This window comes from Schistocerca piceifrons, chromosome 5 (assembly GCF_021461385.2).
Source record: "Schistocerca piceifrons isolate TAMUIC-IGC-003096 chromosome 5, iqSchPice1.1, whole genome shotgun sequence".
Classification (NCBI taxonomy): domain Eukaryota; kingdom Metazoa; phylum Arthropoda; class Insecta; order Orthoptera; family Acrididae; genus Schistocerca; species Schistocerca piceifrons.
Genome location: NC_060142.1, coordinates 474,377,756 through 474,396,713, shown reverse-complemented (window position 1 = coordinate 474,396,713; position 18,958 = coordinate 474,377,756). Strand labels below are relative to the sequence as shown.

The window sequence follows — 18,958 nt, the reverse complement described above, 5'->3', positions numbered from 1 at the left end:
AACTTTCTTTTGAGAAACCCTGTACATCGTTGCTTAGTTAGCATCTTACCAGCAACTACAACAGGCCTGGTATTCTTTGTGGACGGACACAGAAATTCTTACTTTCAGCAATCAGAAGCATTTCAATTGTCTCATGCTTTTCAAAAGACTCAGTTGTCTATATCCATAGCGGACAACAAATTTTGAGTGTGTGTGGGTGGACTACATAACTAATGGGAAGGTACTGAATCGAATCGAGGAAAAATGGCACAGCCTGACTAAAAGAAGGAATCTGTTTAGAGGACATGTTCTGAGGTATCATGGAATCGTTATTTTAGTAGTGCAGGAAAGAGGAGTAGTAAAAATTGCAGAGATACTAAGGCTAGAATACAGTAAGCTCGTTGAAGTGGATGCAGGCCGATGTGTTATTTGAAACTACCAGTGTCAGTCAAATAACAGACGCCCTCAGACAAGCAACATTACAAGACATGCGTCCATTAATGACGCTCTCCAATGAGTAAAACATACCTGTGTCCATTGATGTTTGTCTGCCTCACATACGCTATATCCGCTCAGTCCTATCTGAGCAATATTCTAGAATGGGTAGCAAAAGTCAGCAGTCTCCATTCCACGAGAACTTATTTTTCGCGGTGGCGACATATCTGTATACAAATGATTGCTTCAATTCACTCTTCAGTGCATGGCGAAGAATTAAGGGGAGTTTGAACGCCCTATCCCGACATCATTAAATTTAGCGACTTGGCTTCCCTGTATTTCAGGTACCACAGTAGCTATTGACAAACTTTGACAGGACATTAAACTTTACATTCTGAGGCTAGTGAACTACAATAATTCATTTCAGCCACTGCTTTCGGAAATACAATTGTTTAATTACACGATTAGAATTGTGTACTTTTTGTACGTTATCCTAAATAATTTTAATTATACGTAACATTGTGTTCTTTTAGTTCAGTAGACACAGGATTTGTATGTTATTACTACCTGAAAATTTGAATACTATGAGTGGTTTCTGAGATTTAGGGAAATTGCAATAGAAAATGTAAATTTCCAGGAACGGCTTCTAACACCTTTATAACACAGCAAACCGCAGCCCTCTATATAAAAAATTACCGATTTTATTAGATCTTGAAGTAATACACGTCAAAATTATAACGTTTTCAGCCGGTGTAAAATCAAATGATCGTAAATTGTTGGCCGGGAGGCCCCATGCGGGGGAGTTCGACCGCCGTATTGCACGTCCATTCTACCTGACGCCACTTAGACGACTTGCGAGTCAATGATTATGATGTGACACACACAACACCCAGTCACCTCGAGGCAGAGAAAATCCCTGACCCCGCTTGGAATCGAGAACGCTACCCCAAGACTACGAGCTGCAGGTGTAGATTATATTTTTAAAAAATAAAATACTTCCCGTTTGAGTTTGTAAGTGATTATATATATACAATTTATTCGGAAAATCGCAAATTTTATAATAACATAAAAATCGGAAAATGTGAAAAAAATTGCCGTTCTAACTCCCCTTAATTGAACCACTTTCACTTTAGTACTCTACCTTCACCTCTCCAACAGCGTTTAGGGAAAGCGAACACGTAAATGTTTCCGTACAGCTCTAATTGCTCTTATTTTATCACGATGCTCGTTTCCATATGAATGTGGAATTCAACAAAGTATTTTCGAATTCACAGGAAATGTTGGTGACAAATGTTGTGAAAAGAGCTCACCGCAACGAATAACGCCTTTGTTTTAGTGACTGCCTCCCCAACAAACGTACCACATCCTCTATTTCACGATAATACGAACCGAGCTGCCCTTCTTTGGACTTTTCCCACGTCTTCTCGCAATCCTGTCTGGTAATGATCCCATACCGTGCAACAATACTCCAGACAAGCTTACTGTGGGCAGTCTCTTTAGTAGATATGTTGCATCTTGTGAGTGTTCTTCCAATAAAACGCAGTCTTTGGTACGCCTTCCCCATATTATTTTACATGTGATGGTTCCAATTTAAGTTTTACGTAATTGTAATCCCCAGATGTTCAGTAGGATTGAAAGTAATAACAGCTTCAGTGCGAATGCACGCTATATCCAAACTCTTACGTGAAACTTGTGGTGGTGGTGGTGGTGGTGGTGGTGATGGTTAGTGTTTAACGTCCCGTCGACAACGAGGTCATTAGAGACGGAGCGCAAGCTCGGGTTAGGGAAGGATTGGGAAGGAATTCGGCCGTGCCCTTTCAAAGGAACCATCCCGGCATTTGCCTGAAACGATTTAGGGAAATCACGGAAAACCTAAATCAGGATGGCTGGAGACGGGATTGAACCGTCGTCCTCCCGAATGCGAGTCCAGTGTGCTAACCACTGCGCCACCTCGCTCGGTGGTGAAACTAGTAAAGCTGCCAGGAATAAGGATAATGATCGGCGGACGTTAGATGTTTAGTGTGCGACAAGTTGAGAATTTGGGTTGGACGAGAGCGTGTCAGACAGTCTAAGTGATTGAAGCGATCGCTCGTGTAAAGCGGGCAATCTGGGTCAGGAGTCCCAGTCCAGCACAAATTTTCTTTCTGCCTCTGAATTTAATTCAATGCACAATTGCAGCTGAGTCCTGTATTTCTCTTAAATCACTTATCGTGTTATTTAGTGCGACAACTGACAATCACAACAAAGAAAATAGTTAGAAGCTACAGTATATAAATAACTGTCACTGCAAGAAAATCGGGAAAACTTTATCCAGTCTCATTTGTAGACTGACTGCAGTTTTGTAGTATCATAGCTGTGTCCTTGCATAAAAGTAAAGGATCTTGCGGCACTATTGGCCTCTATGTCTGCGGTTGTTTCGACACCTTGTGCAAGTCTATTTCACGCCAATTTGGCGAACTGCCCGTCTTTGTGATGAGATGAAGTGACTGGGACTGTGCAAACACTCAGTTCCCGAGGGCAGAAAAATCTTTGACACGGCACAGAAATTGTAGCCAGAGGTTGACAAAGCGATAAAAGGAAAACATCTTAGTACCGACACGGAACTGAACGGCGAATATCTAGATAATGTGTGTCACTCACTATCCCACACACAGTAATATCACATTTACATTTACGCCTTCCACATCAGACAACAGGAGCCTGACTAAAGCATAATTCTGACGATAAGTTAACTTTTATTCACAACAGGGACAGGACACTTTTGGTGCCTTCAACTGTTTAGTATATGCCTGTCACAGAACTCGTCTGCTGATTTCTAGTTTGAAAAAGAAAATTGTGCAGTTAAAGGTATAGAGCCTGCAGTATATAGCATTGTCCTTACTACTGCAACAGCAAGGTCAGTATACAGCTATTACATTTTCAAATCAAAGCTCGTACTGGTTGTGTTCCCGTCTGCATCAGTTAGGAGAATTTTGAAGCAACTGGAATGGTTAAGGATTATGGTTTGGAACGCGCACTTACAAACTGACTAACGTTTTAAGTTTGTTGACACTGACAACGTTGGAGATGAGCGATTTTTTTCTTTTTTGCATATTAAGGGTCAAAATCCTGCAAGTCAAGATCGCAAATGAACTGTATTGTGATTGCTAGTTTTAGCTACACACCGAGCCATCTTCTGATAATACGACTGTCTTTATTAATGTAATTGCCATAATGCTTAACACATCATCATAAGATCATAAGATTTCGAATGAGAACATCCATACAGAATGTTTAGGTGGAATAATTTGACATATCGTTGATGTGCAATCAATTAGAACAAAGGTCATGAAACTAGCATATCGTTCAAGCTTCGTAACCGACATTTGATCAGTATTTGGGTTGTTTCATAGCAGAGATCATCGTGAGTACGTTATTACAAGCGGTACATGAAGACAGTATTGCAAGTAAAATAAAGTTTGTAATCCACATTATATAAACATGCGTGGCCAGTACTGGAAGGAACAGTAAACTCCAGTTCACTGCAGTGTTGGTCACACATTATTCCACTTAAAGGTTCTGTATGAAAGTTGTCATTCAACATTTATGGTTCAAATGGCTCTGAGCACTATGGGACTTGTCTGAGGTCATCAGTCCCCTAGACTTAGACCTACTTAAACCTAACTAACCTAAGGACATCACACACATCCATACCCGAGGCAGAATCCGAACCTGCGACCGTAGCGGTCACGCGGTTCCAGACTGAAGCGCCTAGAACCGCACGGCCACACCGGCCGGCTCAACATTTATGACTGTTACGCTGTCATGGCAATAATAATATGATCTTAAGACGGCTCATGTGTAACAAACTAGTGTTCAAAATTTGTTTGCGATCTTGACTTCATGCATTTTCAGTTCTAAACGTATATAAAAAAGTAAATAGTGTTTGGGACTCAGCAATTGCGATATTCATAGGAATTTCAGAGTAAGCCTCTTCAAATGGCCGCTGAAAGAGTTTAGACTGGTAAAAATATTTAGCAGTAGGTACCCATTTTATCTTTCCAGACAATGGCGCTTCGGTTTCGTTGGTTACGGAAGCGTCGAGCTTACGAGCACCCGCAACAGTTTGCCCACGTTCAAATTCACTCAGCTCCGACACAATGCCCCCAACACTGTTCTGGACAACGCATTTCAGACACTGCACAGGTGTCGTTCGTGGTCAGAAAAAGCGCAACACGCAGGCTTGGCTAATATCTGTATATGTTCAAGCACGGACTTTTCGAGGTGGTTTCATATCTCTGTCAAACCTCTATACCTAATATTACACTTACTAATAAATACATTCATCCGCGGCAACTTTTGTATACAGACTATAAAAATAATGTTTCTCAGAGAAGGTTCCTTCAGCCTATTGCGTTGTTAATGCAGCAATTCCTCTTTTTAAGAACAGATTTTCGGAAGCTTACGATGTGGCTACGCAGCAGCTCCAGTGTAGTGTGCAGGTTGTACCGACAATCTGATTCCATACTTCTAATTGATCTTGTTTAACGATAAGACCGGAAAGGTGATCTTTCTAGTAACTGTGGTGGCAAATTTCTGTTCCAGTTTGCAAAATATTCTTTTGTTGTGCTATTTTATAATGTTTACTCCTTCAAATAGGATAAAGAAGCTGATGCATATGCTTTCGAATCTGCGGTGGAGCAACAGAGGTGGCTAACGTAAATTCAGTTGGCAGTAAGCTACTCTTCGGATTCTCTTCAATTGTCTGTATTAGCTACATGCCATATTCAACATATTCGTTAATTGTATTACTTTCCCACTCGCAACATAGTTTTCTACGAAAATTTGATGGGTAGGCGCTTCTATAGACTGAAGAATGGCACAACATAACTGCGAGATCTATAATTTCAACGGCTGTTAGCATTGGCGGTGCACTATAATAATAATAATAATAATAATAATAGTTGTAGTAATAGTTGTAGTAATAGTAATAGTAGTAGTAATAGTAATAGTAGTAGTAATAGTAATAGTAATAGTAATAGTAATAGTAATAGTAATAGTAATAGTAGTAGTAATAGTAATAGTAGTAGTAATAGTAGTAGTAGTAATAGTAGTAGTAATAGTAGTAGTAGTAGTAATAGTAGTAGTAATAGTAGTAGTAATAGTAGTAGTAATAGTAGTAGTAATAGTAGTAGTAATAGTAGTAGTAATAGTAGTAGTAATAGTAGTAGTAATAGTAGTAGTAATAGTAGTAGTAATAGTAGTAGTAATAGTAGTAGTAATAGTAGTAGTAATAGTAGTAGTAGTAATAGTAGTAGTAATAGTAGTAGTAATAGTAGTAGTAATAGTAGTAGTAATAGTAGTAGTAATAGTAGTAGTAATAGTAGTAGTAATAGTAGTAGTAATAGTAGTAGTAATAGTAGTAGTAATAGTAGTAGTAATAGTAGTAGTAATAGTAGTAGTAATAGTAGTAGTAATAGTAGTAGTAATAGTAATAGTAGTAGTAGTAGTAGTAATAGTAGTAGTAGTAATAGTAGTAGTAGTAATAGTAGTAATAGTAGTAGTAATAGTAGTAGTAATAGTAGTAGTAATAGTAGTAGTAATAGTAGTAGTAATAGTAGTAGTAATAGTAGTAGTAATAGTAGTAGTAATAGTAGTAGTAATAGTAGTAGTAATAGTAGTAGTAATAGTAGTAGTAATAGTAGTAGTAATAGTAGTAGTAATAGTAGTAGTAATAGTAGTAGTAATAGTAGTAGTAATAGTAGTAGTAATAGTAGTAGTAATAGTAATAGTAATAGTAATAGTAGTAGTAATAGTAGTAGTAATAGTAGTAGTAATAGTAGTAGTAATAGTAATAGTAGTAGTAATAGTAGTAGTAATAGTAATAGTAGTAGTAATAGTAATAGTAGTAGTAATAGTAATAGTAGTAGTAATAATAGTAGTAGTAGTAGTAATAGTAGTAATAGTAGTAGTAGTAGTAGTAATAGTAGTAGTAGTAGTAGTAGTAGTAGTAATAGTAGTAGTAATAGTAGTAGTAGTAATAGTAGTAGTAATAGTAGTAGTAATAGTAGTAGTAATAGTAGTAGTAATAGTAGTAGTAATAGTAGTAGTAATAGTAGTAGTAATAGTAGTAGTAATAGTAGTAGTAATAGTAGTAGTAATAGTAATAGTAGTAGTAATAGTAATAGTAGTAGTAATAGTAATAGTAATAATAGTAGTAGTAATAATAGTAGTAGTAATAATAGTAGTAGTAGTAATAGTAGTAGTAGTAGTAGTAGTAATAGTAGTAGTAGTAGTAGTAGTAGTAGTAGTAGTAGTAGTAATAGTAGTAGTAATAGTAATAGTAGTAGTAATAGTAGTAGTAGTAATAGTAATAATAATATTGACCTACTCATTTGGAGCAGTGAAATGGAGTAACACAGACGTAGAAGCACTCAATACACTTACACTATCACAATGCCACAAATATAGAATACATCACATACATTCAGCAACAGAAAGATTCACATTAAGCAGAAAGGAAGGAGGAAGGGGATTTATCGACATAAAAAACCTACATTATGGACAGGTAGATAATTTAAGAAAATTCTTTATAGAACGAGCAGAAACTAGCAAAACACACAAAGCAATCACTCATATAAATACATCGGCTACACCACTGCAATTTCATAACCACTTCTACAACCCTTTAGATCACAGAACATCAACAGATACAAAGAAAGTAAATTGGAAGGGGAAGGCACGACATGGCAAGCACCCGTATCATCTAACACAGCCACACATTGATCAAGACGCATCCAACACATGGCTAAGAAAAGGCAATATATAAAATGAGACGGAAGGATTCATGATTGCAATACAGGATCAAACAATGAAGACCAGATATTACAGCAAGCATATTATTATAGATCCCAATACACCACAACAGATAAATACAGACTTTGCAAACAACAAATAGAAACAGTAGATCACATCACAAACGGATGTACAATACTAGCAAATACAGAATACCCCAAAAGACATGACAATGTAGCAAAAATAATACATCAACAGCTTGCCTTACAACATGAACTTATAAAACAACACGTTCCCACATACAAGTATGCACCACAAAATGTACTGGAGAATGGGGAATACAAATTATACTGGAACAGAACCATTATAACAGATAAAACACCACCACATAAACCTGACATCATACCAATAAAAAGAAGAAATTAACTAATCGAAATATCCATACCCAATACAACAAATATACAAAAGAAAACAGGAGAAAAAATTGAAAAATACATCGAACTGGCTGAGGAAGTCAAGGACATGTGGCATCTGGATGAAGTTGACATTATACCAATTATACTATCAATTACAGGAGTCATACCACACAATATCCACCAGTACATCAACGCAATACAGCTACATCCAAACATATATATATATACAACTACAGAAATCTGTAATTATTGATACATGTTCAATTACCCGAAAGTTCCTAAATGCAACGTAACATATCCCGTACAGTTAAAACAAAGTCACGCTTGATCAAGGTCCGCGTCACTTTCCATTTTTAACCAGACATAACGTCTGAGAAAGGACGCAGCTCTAAAAAAAAAAAAAAAAAAAAAAAAAAAAAAAAAAAAAAAAAAAAAAAAAAAAACACTTTCAGTTTTACAGAACATTCAGTACCGTCTAGGGATACTTCTTGAATTAGTCTAAAGTGTAATTCTTGTCTTAACTTATCGTTTGTTATTATTGTTTAAGCCACGTTACAATTCTTTTCACAGTAGTAATCAACGAACACCATTTTTTCCGATCGAGCACGTTGGCAAGTTACGATATACTGCCTTTACCTGGACATGAAGCTGATGTATTTTCAGAAACAGATTCGTTTCAACGGCGAAAAAATTTACATTTGTGGCAAATATCCTTTCTTCCGACATTTAACGTCGGTATTTTGTGTAATATTGCTGTTACGATGTTTAAAATACACCAGTATCAATATTGTAACATCTGTGTTTAAACTCCGAACATAAATGAAACGTAAATATCGATGGTGAACATCCCTATTACGGTAACAACTGCGAGCCTCTGCTTTTGTGGTGAGATTTAAGTACAAATGTGTGTAGTTATACGACGCACCAGGTGCGCACTGAACTCAGCGGCACTATCTAGAGCGTGGTAGAGGATACTGTCCCTTTCACTGGCAATATACCGTTCCCCATGTTTCTTCCGTTTCTGGAAATCATCCTGAATCGCACTTTCTGGGACAGCTCAGCTCACGCGTCTGTTGTCGCACTGCCTGGCATATTCTCTTGGTTTGCAAACGACATTTTTCCAACGTGGTTTTAAGTTTGGGAAAGCGGAAGACGTCTGCTAGGTCCGGAGAATAGGGTGGATGGAGCGCAACGGGTGTCTAATATTTTGTCAGATGGTGTAGACAAGGAGGACGCATAAGCTGGTGCACAGTCACGATGCAGCATCCAAGTCTGGCTTTTCCACAATTCAGGCGTACCTCAGACAGCTAAAATTCCCAGACAGACTTAAACAGGCGATACGAACACACTATCGATAATGTTGCAGTTAAAAAACCACTAACAGAACCAATCGCCACCATCTTTGACTCACGCGTGCTTTTTATGGACAAGGAGACCCACTGTCACATCTGACTAATCAATCTAATGTATCTGTAAAACACACACACACACACACACACACACACACACAATTGTTCTTCACTCTCTTTCATTGCCACTCTGTCACTAATCCAAACAGCAGCTTGTGCAGGGGCTCACTTAAGCTCGGCAACGAACACAGTGAAACGGGGCTGACGGCAGTTTGTTTTCCCAACTTAGCGACTGGGCGTGCTGAGAAGTCCCAGCACGCGCTCTGTCGCAAGAGGTGCATTTTCAAAACTTCGGTCTTCTTTTTAAAAGACGTATGTTTCTCGGTAACTCATTTCTCTAATTTTAATCGATGTAATTGCGCGAAACGTACAAGAAAGTAATAATTAGTCGTACTTAGTTCATATAGTATGTTCTCTATAATTACAGACCAGTCTTTCGTGACACACTTTCGTAAAGTGCACCACACAGTAATTTTTTAAGCGTTTCCATAACGCTTTAATGTTTACTTAACTCCCTGTTAGGAGTCTTCAATTCTGTGAAGTTTTTGTTCTTTTTCTTCTCACGTAATGTCAGGATCGCATACTGACTGACAACACCGAGTAATTACATCGGCTCTTACTAATAATCGTCTTAACTTCTGCGGGAAAACCGCTATTACAGCTTTGAGAATTATTCGCGTCCCCGTCATTTGTCCTCAAGCGTTCAGTAATAAGTCGCGAACGTATTTCTTTTGATGTTTCAAGCGCCATGAGCATTACCTTGCGATGTATTTGGGTAGTTGCAAATGTAACATCGCTACCGAAATCGACGACTGGATAGAATGCTTTTGAACTGAATGGCTGTCAAGAAGTCCAATGCTCCATCTCACTTTACCTTGTCTCGCTCTAGCAATCTGGTCACTGGAAGGTCAGCCATTCATTCGGTGGGCGTAGCAGCTGAAGACAAGAGTGACGTGGCGGACAGTGCTGACGTCAGCAGCCGCCTGGACACCTGGGCCCACGCATCAAGGTCAAAATACCAGGGACTTCCCCTCACTGCGCAACCGTTCTCGCCAGAAGGGCAGAGCAGTTTGTGGGACCTGAAATTTAATTCTGTTTCACATGAAACTTGATATTCCCCAAGTTCGTTGACGTGGTTGTTTTGCGCTGGAAGTCTACAAATACTAGTTTCATAAATTTGTGGTGGTAAGAGTCTTAAGCAGAAGCGTATTCATCGACATCTACAGAGATACACAGCAAACAACAGTACGGTGCGTGGCGGAGGGCGCCCTCCACCACTACTTGTCATGTCATTTCCTTTCCTGTTCCACTCGCTAATAGAGCGAGGGGGAGAAAGTGTGTGTGTATATGCCTCCGTATGAGCCCTAATTTGTCGTGTCTTATCCTCGTGGTCCTTACGCGAAGTATTGGAGGCAGCAGAATCTTTCTGCAGTCGGCTTGAACTGCCGGTTCTCTAAATTTTCTGAGTAGCGTTTCTCGAAGAGAACGCCGTGTTCCCTCCAGGGATTCCCATTTGAGTTCCGGAAGCATCTCCGTAACAGTTGCGAGTTGTTCCAACCTTTCGGTAACAAATCTAACATCCCGCCTTGAAATTACTTCGATGTCTTCCTTTAATCCGACCTGGTGCGGATCCCAAACTCTAGCAGCATCAAGAATAGGTCTTATCAGCGTCCTATATGCGTTCTTGTTTACAGATGAACCACACTATCTCCCAATAAACTGAAGTCGACCGTTCGCCTTTCATACCACTGTCCTTTCTCGTTCCATTTCATATCGCTCTGCATCGTTAAGTCCAGATATTTGAACGATTTGACTGCGTCAAGTATGACACTAGTAATGCTATATCCGAACAGGTCTGTTTCTCCTACTCATCCGCATTAACTTAAATTTTCGGAGAGTCTGTGTATTGTGGCTTTTAAGGGCACAGGTCTGACATGTCTTCATCGGTGGCTATGTGCCGCATTTTTTAGTCGTAATTGTGCCGTCTACACATTGCAGTTTATGTGGAAAAAACTGGTGAAGAGTTGCGCATCATTTAATTGCACAAATAATTTTCATAGCCGGCCGGGGTGACCGAGCGGTTCTAGGCACTTCAGTCTGGAACCGTGCGACCACTATGGTCGCAGGTTTGTATCCTGCCTCGGGCATGGATGTGTGTGATGTCCTTAGGTTGGTTAGGTTTAAGTAGTTCTAAGTTCTATGGGACTGATGACCTCTGATGTTAAGTCCCATAGTGCTGAGAGCCATTTGAACCATTACTTTTCATAAGTTCGTGGATGTTTTATGTATCAGTTTACTTTCCTGATAAATGTGTGTCCTACGTAGTAATAAACGTGCATGCTGGCTTGCCGTTTGAAATATCACAGCTTTTAGAAATATTGTTAAATGCCGTCAGGAGGCAAGGTTTCCGACCGACATAAAAACAATTTTCTATGTTTGGAACATTTCGAGGGAAGTTCTTTTCCTGCGCACAACGTAAATTGCAGAAGGCTGAACTATGGTGTTCTATCTGTCGTTTTCTAAACCTTACAGCAGAATGAAATTTTGTTTGTCAACCATAGGGCCTATCATATTTTAACTATAGACCTTTAAAGACACTGAAGCGCAAGCAAAAGAAGATTTCGCGCTTGAGTTTACCGCCACAACGGCCGTATTCAGTTTGCGCACTGAACACCATAGACGATTTACGGGGTTTTGGACCCTTTGTCGGGACCCGCATAAGCAGCAGGAGCTAGACAGGGCCGTACTGGTACGTAAATCGCGTTATACCGAACATCGTACTGTTTCTATTAATGCTTTGCTGCAATATATTTCAATATTATGGGGTAACGGTCGAAAGGCGTTGTGTTCGCTAACAAACGAAAACGTGTTGTTCGCAGTGTTTCTGTATACGCGAACGTCACTTTTACATCTACGCATTTGTAACTGTCACTAAGCAACTGAAGTGACACCCCTGAAGTGAACTGTACCTCTTGCGTGGAAATGCATTTACTGACACTATGGCGCCCGTACAGTTCTTAACTTCATTGCAGTACTCCGTTGCAAAATATTCTGAACGTATTTAACACTCCCAGGTAATATCTGTTGCACTGTGGACTGGTCACGGTTACCACTTACGTACTGTTCAAAGGGAAGTGACTGATAGGAGGTGTCGTGCCGTGGTTGGTCTTTAATGAGCAAACGGTGCCACGAACGTTTTGTTTCGTAATGTATCGGTACCGATGCAGTCAACGCATCAAATTCGTATTGATGTTTTCAAAACTCAAAGTAGTTATTTGATGTTCTAATTTTTGGAGATGGAAATTAGTTTTTTTTTTAACCGACTGCGAGAGAGAAATGCTGCTGTGAAAATACGCATTTCATTTTCTTCCTTGCCGTCTGTTCTACCATACGAGGGAACATACACAGCAGCACACATTTTTCGTATGGTCACTTGCATGTTACTCTTTCTCGAACTGGTAGTTCAGAAAACTAGTTCATACTCTTAATCACACACAATACGAATAATGTATATTCAAAAGTTTTGTGATTGTACTGTGGAAAAACATTAAAAAACCTGTAAGAACAAAAACCAATGACTAACAAAGAATATTCTGTATGATTCATTATACTTTCGAGATCCATAGCAACAAGGAAACGAAATTTGCGTCCTGACGATCCCAAGGATATCCAAGATTAGAACGTATATTCAATTCCACAAACATTTAGCAGTTGCGGAGCTTTGCCGTTCAGTAGTATAATAAAACTATCGATATGCCATTAACCCTAGAACACTAAAGGACGGAACATTTTATACCGCTATTAAACCACTGAAGTTTACTACACATTTCATTCAAAATAAGTAATATTTTTAGGTTACTCATTGTTAATTACCATTATTGTATCTCCAACGGTATGTTACACCCCAAATTAAGGACAAGGTTTCCCATTTTATACCCTACTGCAATCTTAAATTTAATGAGGAATTTTTAATCTGGGGTTAATAATGATAGGCGCTTGCTGTGGGTTATCAGTAACACGCAGTAACGAATTTAATATTTTACTAGCGCCACTGCCTTATTCCGTAGTCATGTCTCACATATTTTCATGTTTCTTTATCCTGTAGGCGTAAAAAACTTAATGCTGCAAATTAAACGTCTCGTAAATCTGGACTGTAAGTGGTTTCAATACAGCACCTAACGCTAGACAAGAACTGCAGGCTTTTGTAGGAATTTGAGTCCCAAACGTTTCGGTGGAGATGCATGGCGCTTCTTTTCTAATCTTTATTGTACTTTTGACACAGGGTAGTTTCAAGAATTTACGTCTCTGTACGAGAACCTAACAATCACTATTGCCAACATTAATACTGCTCTTTGGAGCATTTTTAGAAGGACGTACCTCCCAGGAGTTTTCCTTATAACTCTGTCGCAACAGAGAAACTGCTTGGTGCAACAATTAACTGTTTACCGAGACGAGGCATCTTCGAAGTACGGGAATCTTCCGTTCCTGTCAAGTGGCCTTGTGACGTGCACCTTCGTACAGTTTTTACATACAGTTTTTACATCAAGGACAGGCGTTGTGGAACTACGAGAGGAAATGCTCAGGTGAGGTGAGGCGCCCAGATTAAATCGCCAGCTTACTGCGGGGCTATGATTCAGCTGTCCTGCAACTGCCATGACGACAGGGGGCGGTTGCTCCCAGCCGGAAATGAAACTCGTTACTTCCGCTCAGCCAAGCATCGATTTTGTGCGTGTGCACAGTACGGAACAAGGAGGGAAAGCGGGGTATTAATTAATGAGCGTATGCAGTGCATGTCAGACTGAGCAGTTTCCAATGGCGATCATATCTTGTCTAGGGTCTCTCGCCATTGGGCACAACGAAACAAGCTGGCAAACATAGCATACCTAGTGATTCTTACCTGGTTCCCTGTTTAAGGATACGCGTTCATTTCGATACCTGGCTGCAAAGCTCAGGGATTCTGCATAAATTCCGCTGCTGTTCAGTATCACATTACATATACAGGGTGGTCAGAAAATGTCAAACGCTTGTCGTGATGTTGTTGGGCATATTGTACTGAGACATAAATGTTGAGCAAAAAATGGGATACGTTGCGCCGTTTCCGGGTTATTTAGCATTGAAGTTAGCCAATCAGATCGTCGCGCGCGTAAATTCAAGTTTCAGTTAACGAGACAAAGCACTCGTTGGGCAACACCGCCCCTGGCAGGCCGCTTGAGTGAGCGCGCGACGTCCCGATTGGCTAAATTCTACGCGAAATAACTCTGAAACGGGGCAACGTATCGAATTTTTTTCTTAACATTTGTGTCTCAGTACAACCTGCCCTGTAACATCCCTACAAGCATTTCACCCATTTTCTGACCACCCTGTATATGAACAACATTATGCACATCACTTACAATAATGACGTACGGCACTTTTAAGGACTTGATATCACTACCCCTTCTTGTCTCTCTTCCCCCCAATCGACCAGTTACCCAATAGCAGAGGACTGAGGTACTGGTAGCCCTAGCCCCCCTCTATCTGTATGCGAACTGCATGACAGAGGGTACCTTCGAACAGGTTTTCGTGCATGATACTGTTAGGGAATATGACAGCATCTCTTCCTTCAGTCGAAACTCTTCTGCGTCCATTCGCTCTGCCTTCCTTGTGAACATTCAGATTTTCTTCTAGTCTAACCTGGTACGCAACCCGCAGTCCTTCATCGGCTGCTGTACTATACTATGTTCATCATAACAATAAACCAAAGTAAGCATTACGCTGTGTATTCTTCCGCGTTTGCTTGAATCTCATTGGATTTCGATTCACGTCGAGCGGAAGCCGAGCCGCGTCCAGTACAGTCACGTACGATAATAAGGATACTTTTTATGCCGTGTTACATGCGCACAGACTGAGCGATAATCCGGGAGAACAGGTTTACCGGCGCGTTAAGCTTGGGCAGCACTGGCCAGCCACCTGGTCTAGCTAACCCGCAATGATGTGAGCAGATGCAGTTCAGACGTAAAAAGAGACTAATAAAGAAACAATATAGCTTCGAATATCATTTAATTTTTAAAGAGAATGAAATAATATTCCGCAAAACTCCAGCATTACCGCACGCTTCTCAGGTGACCAGACGGAAACCATAAAATGATCTCGTTCTCGCCTCACGTAGTATTCTAATTAGAAACAAGAGTGATGGAAATTGCTAACTTAAACACAGGGTGATTTTTCTGAACGATTTATGCCTGATGTAAAAGGATACTGCAGGGATTTCAATGTACTGTTTAGTACTGAAGCCACTGAAGGGATTAATTACAGTCAGTTGTCTAGTATTCTCTTAGTTCCTCCCTTATACAAATGCGAGAAATACATTTCAGTTCTGGAACAGTCATCTGCTACGTTGATAACGAGTATACCAACAGAATCCACGAAGCCACCCAAGCTCCGCATTTTCTCCTCTTTTGAGGTACTGTTCTATGTGTTATTTCTCGCGACAAATCCCGTAACTTCACTCCAGCTTTGGGTTCATGTTGTACGACACTTGTCAATCTGGTTCGTACGAGGCTGCATCTGTGGTATAAAACAATGGACATAGTCGAAATAAGGAGTATTTGGTTTTTATTTTGCCTCAAAATATCTTAAGAGTATTTCATAAAATATAGATAATTAAGAATTTATATTTGAAATGAAAAATTTTGCGTGTCATGTGTAATTAGAAACATGACGACGTGCATTATTCATAAAAGAATGACGAATTTTACAATTATGAGATGTAGGTATTTCAAATTTAACGCAAAAAAACTAACGAGACCCTAACCAGCGAACCACGAACTACAGTTGGTCGTCAATGTGCTACGTTGCCGCTTTCGCTATACTTCTCATTTGAATGTCAGTTGTATGTAACAGTGTCTCGGAAAACTTCGAAGTCTCATTTCTCGGCACTTTCTAACCGTGTTCCATGCGCTTGTTTCGCTATGGAACAGAAACAGCCTCAGCCATTTTAAATACTGCGTAAAGAATTAACAGCGCGACAATCAGAGCACAACAGTAGAGAGACCGTGACTGTACACGATTTTTGAAATAAAAACTGCATAGCTAACGCTTGATTAAGAAAAACGTTGATGGCTGTTAATACTTTAGACAGTCTTAAAGTTTCATTTAACGTAACTTAGTTGTAATATAGCTGATAACAGAAGTAAGACCTACTTCCCTGAGTGTGACAGTGTACGCGTGCTACGGCTTCTAACCAATCATCGCGTTTGTGTTTTTTTACATCAGGTTTATTCTTATGATGAACGGAGTATAGCGTTGTGAATGGACTATGTAGATACATCACAGTGGTTCATTTGGTATTTTTAGCTATTTTTACTTCGAGAGACTTGTTACACTAGTTACTCGCTCCGGCTACACATACTTCACATCTTTACAGTGCCATGCCAAATACATTTTAAAACGATCTAGTTCATTTTACAATCAAAAAAGCTTTCTGCAGCTCTTACCGTAAGTAATCACGAAAGATGAGCAGAACTTGCAAAGCATTTTGGGCTGCGACTATCTCACCTGCAAGGAAACAAATACAGTTTTTACACATTCCATGCCTAGAGGACTTTTTAACAAGTACAGAAATCTGATTTTAGGATTAACTTACATCATAGAAATATTTCTAAAGAAAAGAAAAATATTCCTCAGATTTTCACCTGGCTGTCCAATAGACCGCTTATCGTACTATGAAATGCATTGCAGAAGTATTGTGACCAAACCGATTTCGAAAAGTGTACAATTCATCAGCCAAATGACAATTTGAAATAAGTTTAAACAACAACTAAGTGTAAATAATTTTACTTATGAATATCAATTTTGGTTTGTCACCCGATAGTGTGGTTGATTATTCATATTTTGTGAAATACAAGCAAAATAATAGAAATACGGTTGTAAGCTCAAACAGAAAACTTGCTTTTGAACAAATTACTATTACAGTTCCTACATTCAGATGAAACAATGAAGAAAATTACTGAAAAATTAAATGCCTAACAAGCGAAATATATTGTGGTAAACTAATTCCGATTGCGAAGATAAATTACAGCGGCAGTACCCATCTTCTACACAGTATCAGACCTCACTAGAACAACGGGCGAAAGCTCGAGAATTTGGCAGACATGACTCCCGGCCCACAAAGCTGTACGCTCATTTCCATTTGCAAACCCTTGTTTGTTGATTTGTTACCATTGTTAACATGACGTATGCCCTAGAATGTATTTTAGCTCGTGTTTCAGTTATTTTTATTATTAAAATCCACAGTGTCATACAGGTCGTGGATATGGTACCAACGGAAGTTATTAGCTCGCGGGCTCATCAAAAGATCAGTGCTCGGACACAGACCACCTTGAAACAGCGAAAACTGAACTGAAACAGTGGAAGACGAATTCTCCATAAACACTATAACTGACTTATCGCAAAATTTAACAGATGGCCCAACTAATCTTTTCATAGAGAAAAAATATAAAGTTTGTGAAAATTTTCTTGAAGAAATGAAGTTCAGCAGGAACATATAAGTTCTGCTTGTCGAATTCTGATGATTAAGCAAAATTCAATTTCCTCCTCAAGCGAAAGTTTTAAAATTGTTTACATCACCATTTCTTATTTGGCAGTTGCTTAGTGTGGTGATAAAGAGGCGTGGCCGTTGGCTTGGATTACCATGTATCGGCTAAGTCACCTTGCTTTCTTTATGCTAATTTTTAGTAGTTTTTAGGTGCTGATTTGTTTATTTCAGTTAGAACTAGAAGAAGATTTGGTTATGAAGGTGGCGTCAGTTAATACCCATAGGAATGCCTCCGAAAAGGAAGTGTGTTGGTCAGAAAAACCCTGCAGCCAAAAGACAAAGCTATTCAGGCGTCGGAAACACCTGCACAACGGAAGCTTCGTTTATAGCATGACCGTACAAGAACGTCTAATTCTAGGGCAAGTGAAGTAGCGACAACTTTGATTATGTGTCACATATTACATCGTACGGGTCTTTGATGCCGCTGTGGTTTAGCTGACGACAGAAAATGACCCCAAATCCAGATTCTGAGACTAAAACGCGATTTGCGTCATACAACCAACTGCCAAAACAAACTTAAATGAAGTAGTTTTGTAATAGTGAGACGAAATGCTTGGATAAGTTCCATGAGTATTGAGGTCAAAACTCAGAATAGATTTTTTAACGACTAATCCACAGAACCGTGCTGTGTGTTAACACTTATTATCACTGAACGTAACAAATATCTATCAGTAAGTTTAATAGAATGGTTTTAACAACTGTCTCCGTTTAAAGATCTTTACGATTTTTGTTAGCTTCATAACGGAGAAACTCATCTGTCATCTGAAGTGAGTTACAGTTCCCAACAACGATAAGGCTCTCTGCAGTTGGTTTGTACTTTGAATTTAAGAGCCGGGGAAAACCCACATTCTGTGACGTTGAGTCATACACAAAGTGTTTCTCGTGTCTAAGTCTACGTGTTATATAATGCACTAAAGCGTTATAATGATGTATGCTGACAATCTCTTCCCCCCCTCCCACGATCTCATATAACCGTTATCAGTTTTCGGCGAATTTAGACAAAGAATTCTGTAACACTTGCACAACGGAATTTGCAATGACATACATGCTTTGTTCTTAAAACAGCTGTTATGCTGTATAGTTATGCTTTCGTCAGAATTCCTGGTTGTGTGTCTACAAGTGATTGGAAGTGATATTGCAGAAAAATTTTGTAACTTTTTTAAAATGAGTGATGAAGTGGCGTGAGGGTGTGGAGGAGGTTGCTGGCAGATGAATGAGAAAGCTACAGGATAAAAAATCTACAGGACCATTCACCATTTTTTACTGACTCCAAACAGGAACGGCATATATAACGTCGAAACAGGACGTTAACACTTTGATGGCAAAACGCTCCAACTACTGTACTATGCAAGTTTCCATTATTCGAAGGA

The 18,958-nt window shown here is 39.3% G+C and overlaps 2 protein-coding genes across 3 annotated transcripts in view; one reads left to right on the top strand and one right to left on the bottom strand.

The window, feature by feature from the left end:
* LOC124798127 (putative ferric-chelate reductase 1 homolog) overlaps window positions 1–18,958 on the bottom strand; it is a 377,440-nt gene that overhangs the window by 229,092 nt on the left and 129,390 nt on the right. The gene's annotated exons all lie outside the window — the stretch shown is intronic.
* LOC124799086 (uncharacterized protein DDB_G0271670-like) overlaps window positions 1–18,958 on the top strand; it is a 50,535-nt gene that overhangs the window by 4,889 nt on the left and 26,688 nt on the right. Inside the window, exon 2 of the mRNA XM_047262624.1 lies at window positions 5,358–6,736. Within this exon, the coding sequence (XP_047118580.1) occupies window positions 5,358–6,736 (1,379 nt within the window). The remainder of the gene's footprint in view (window positions 1–5,357; window positions 6,737–18,958) is intronic.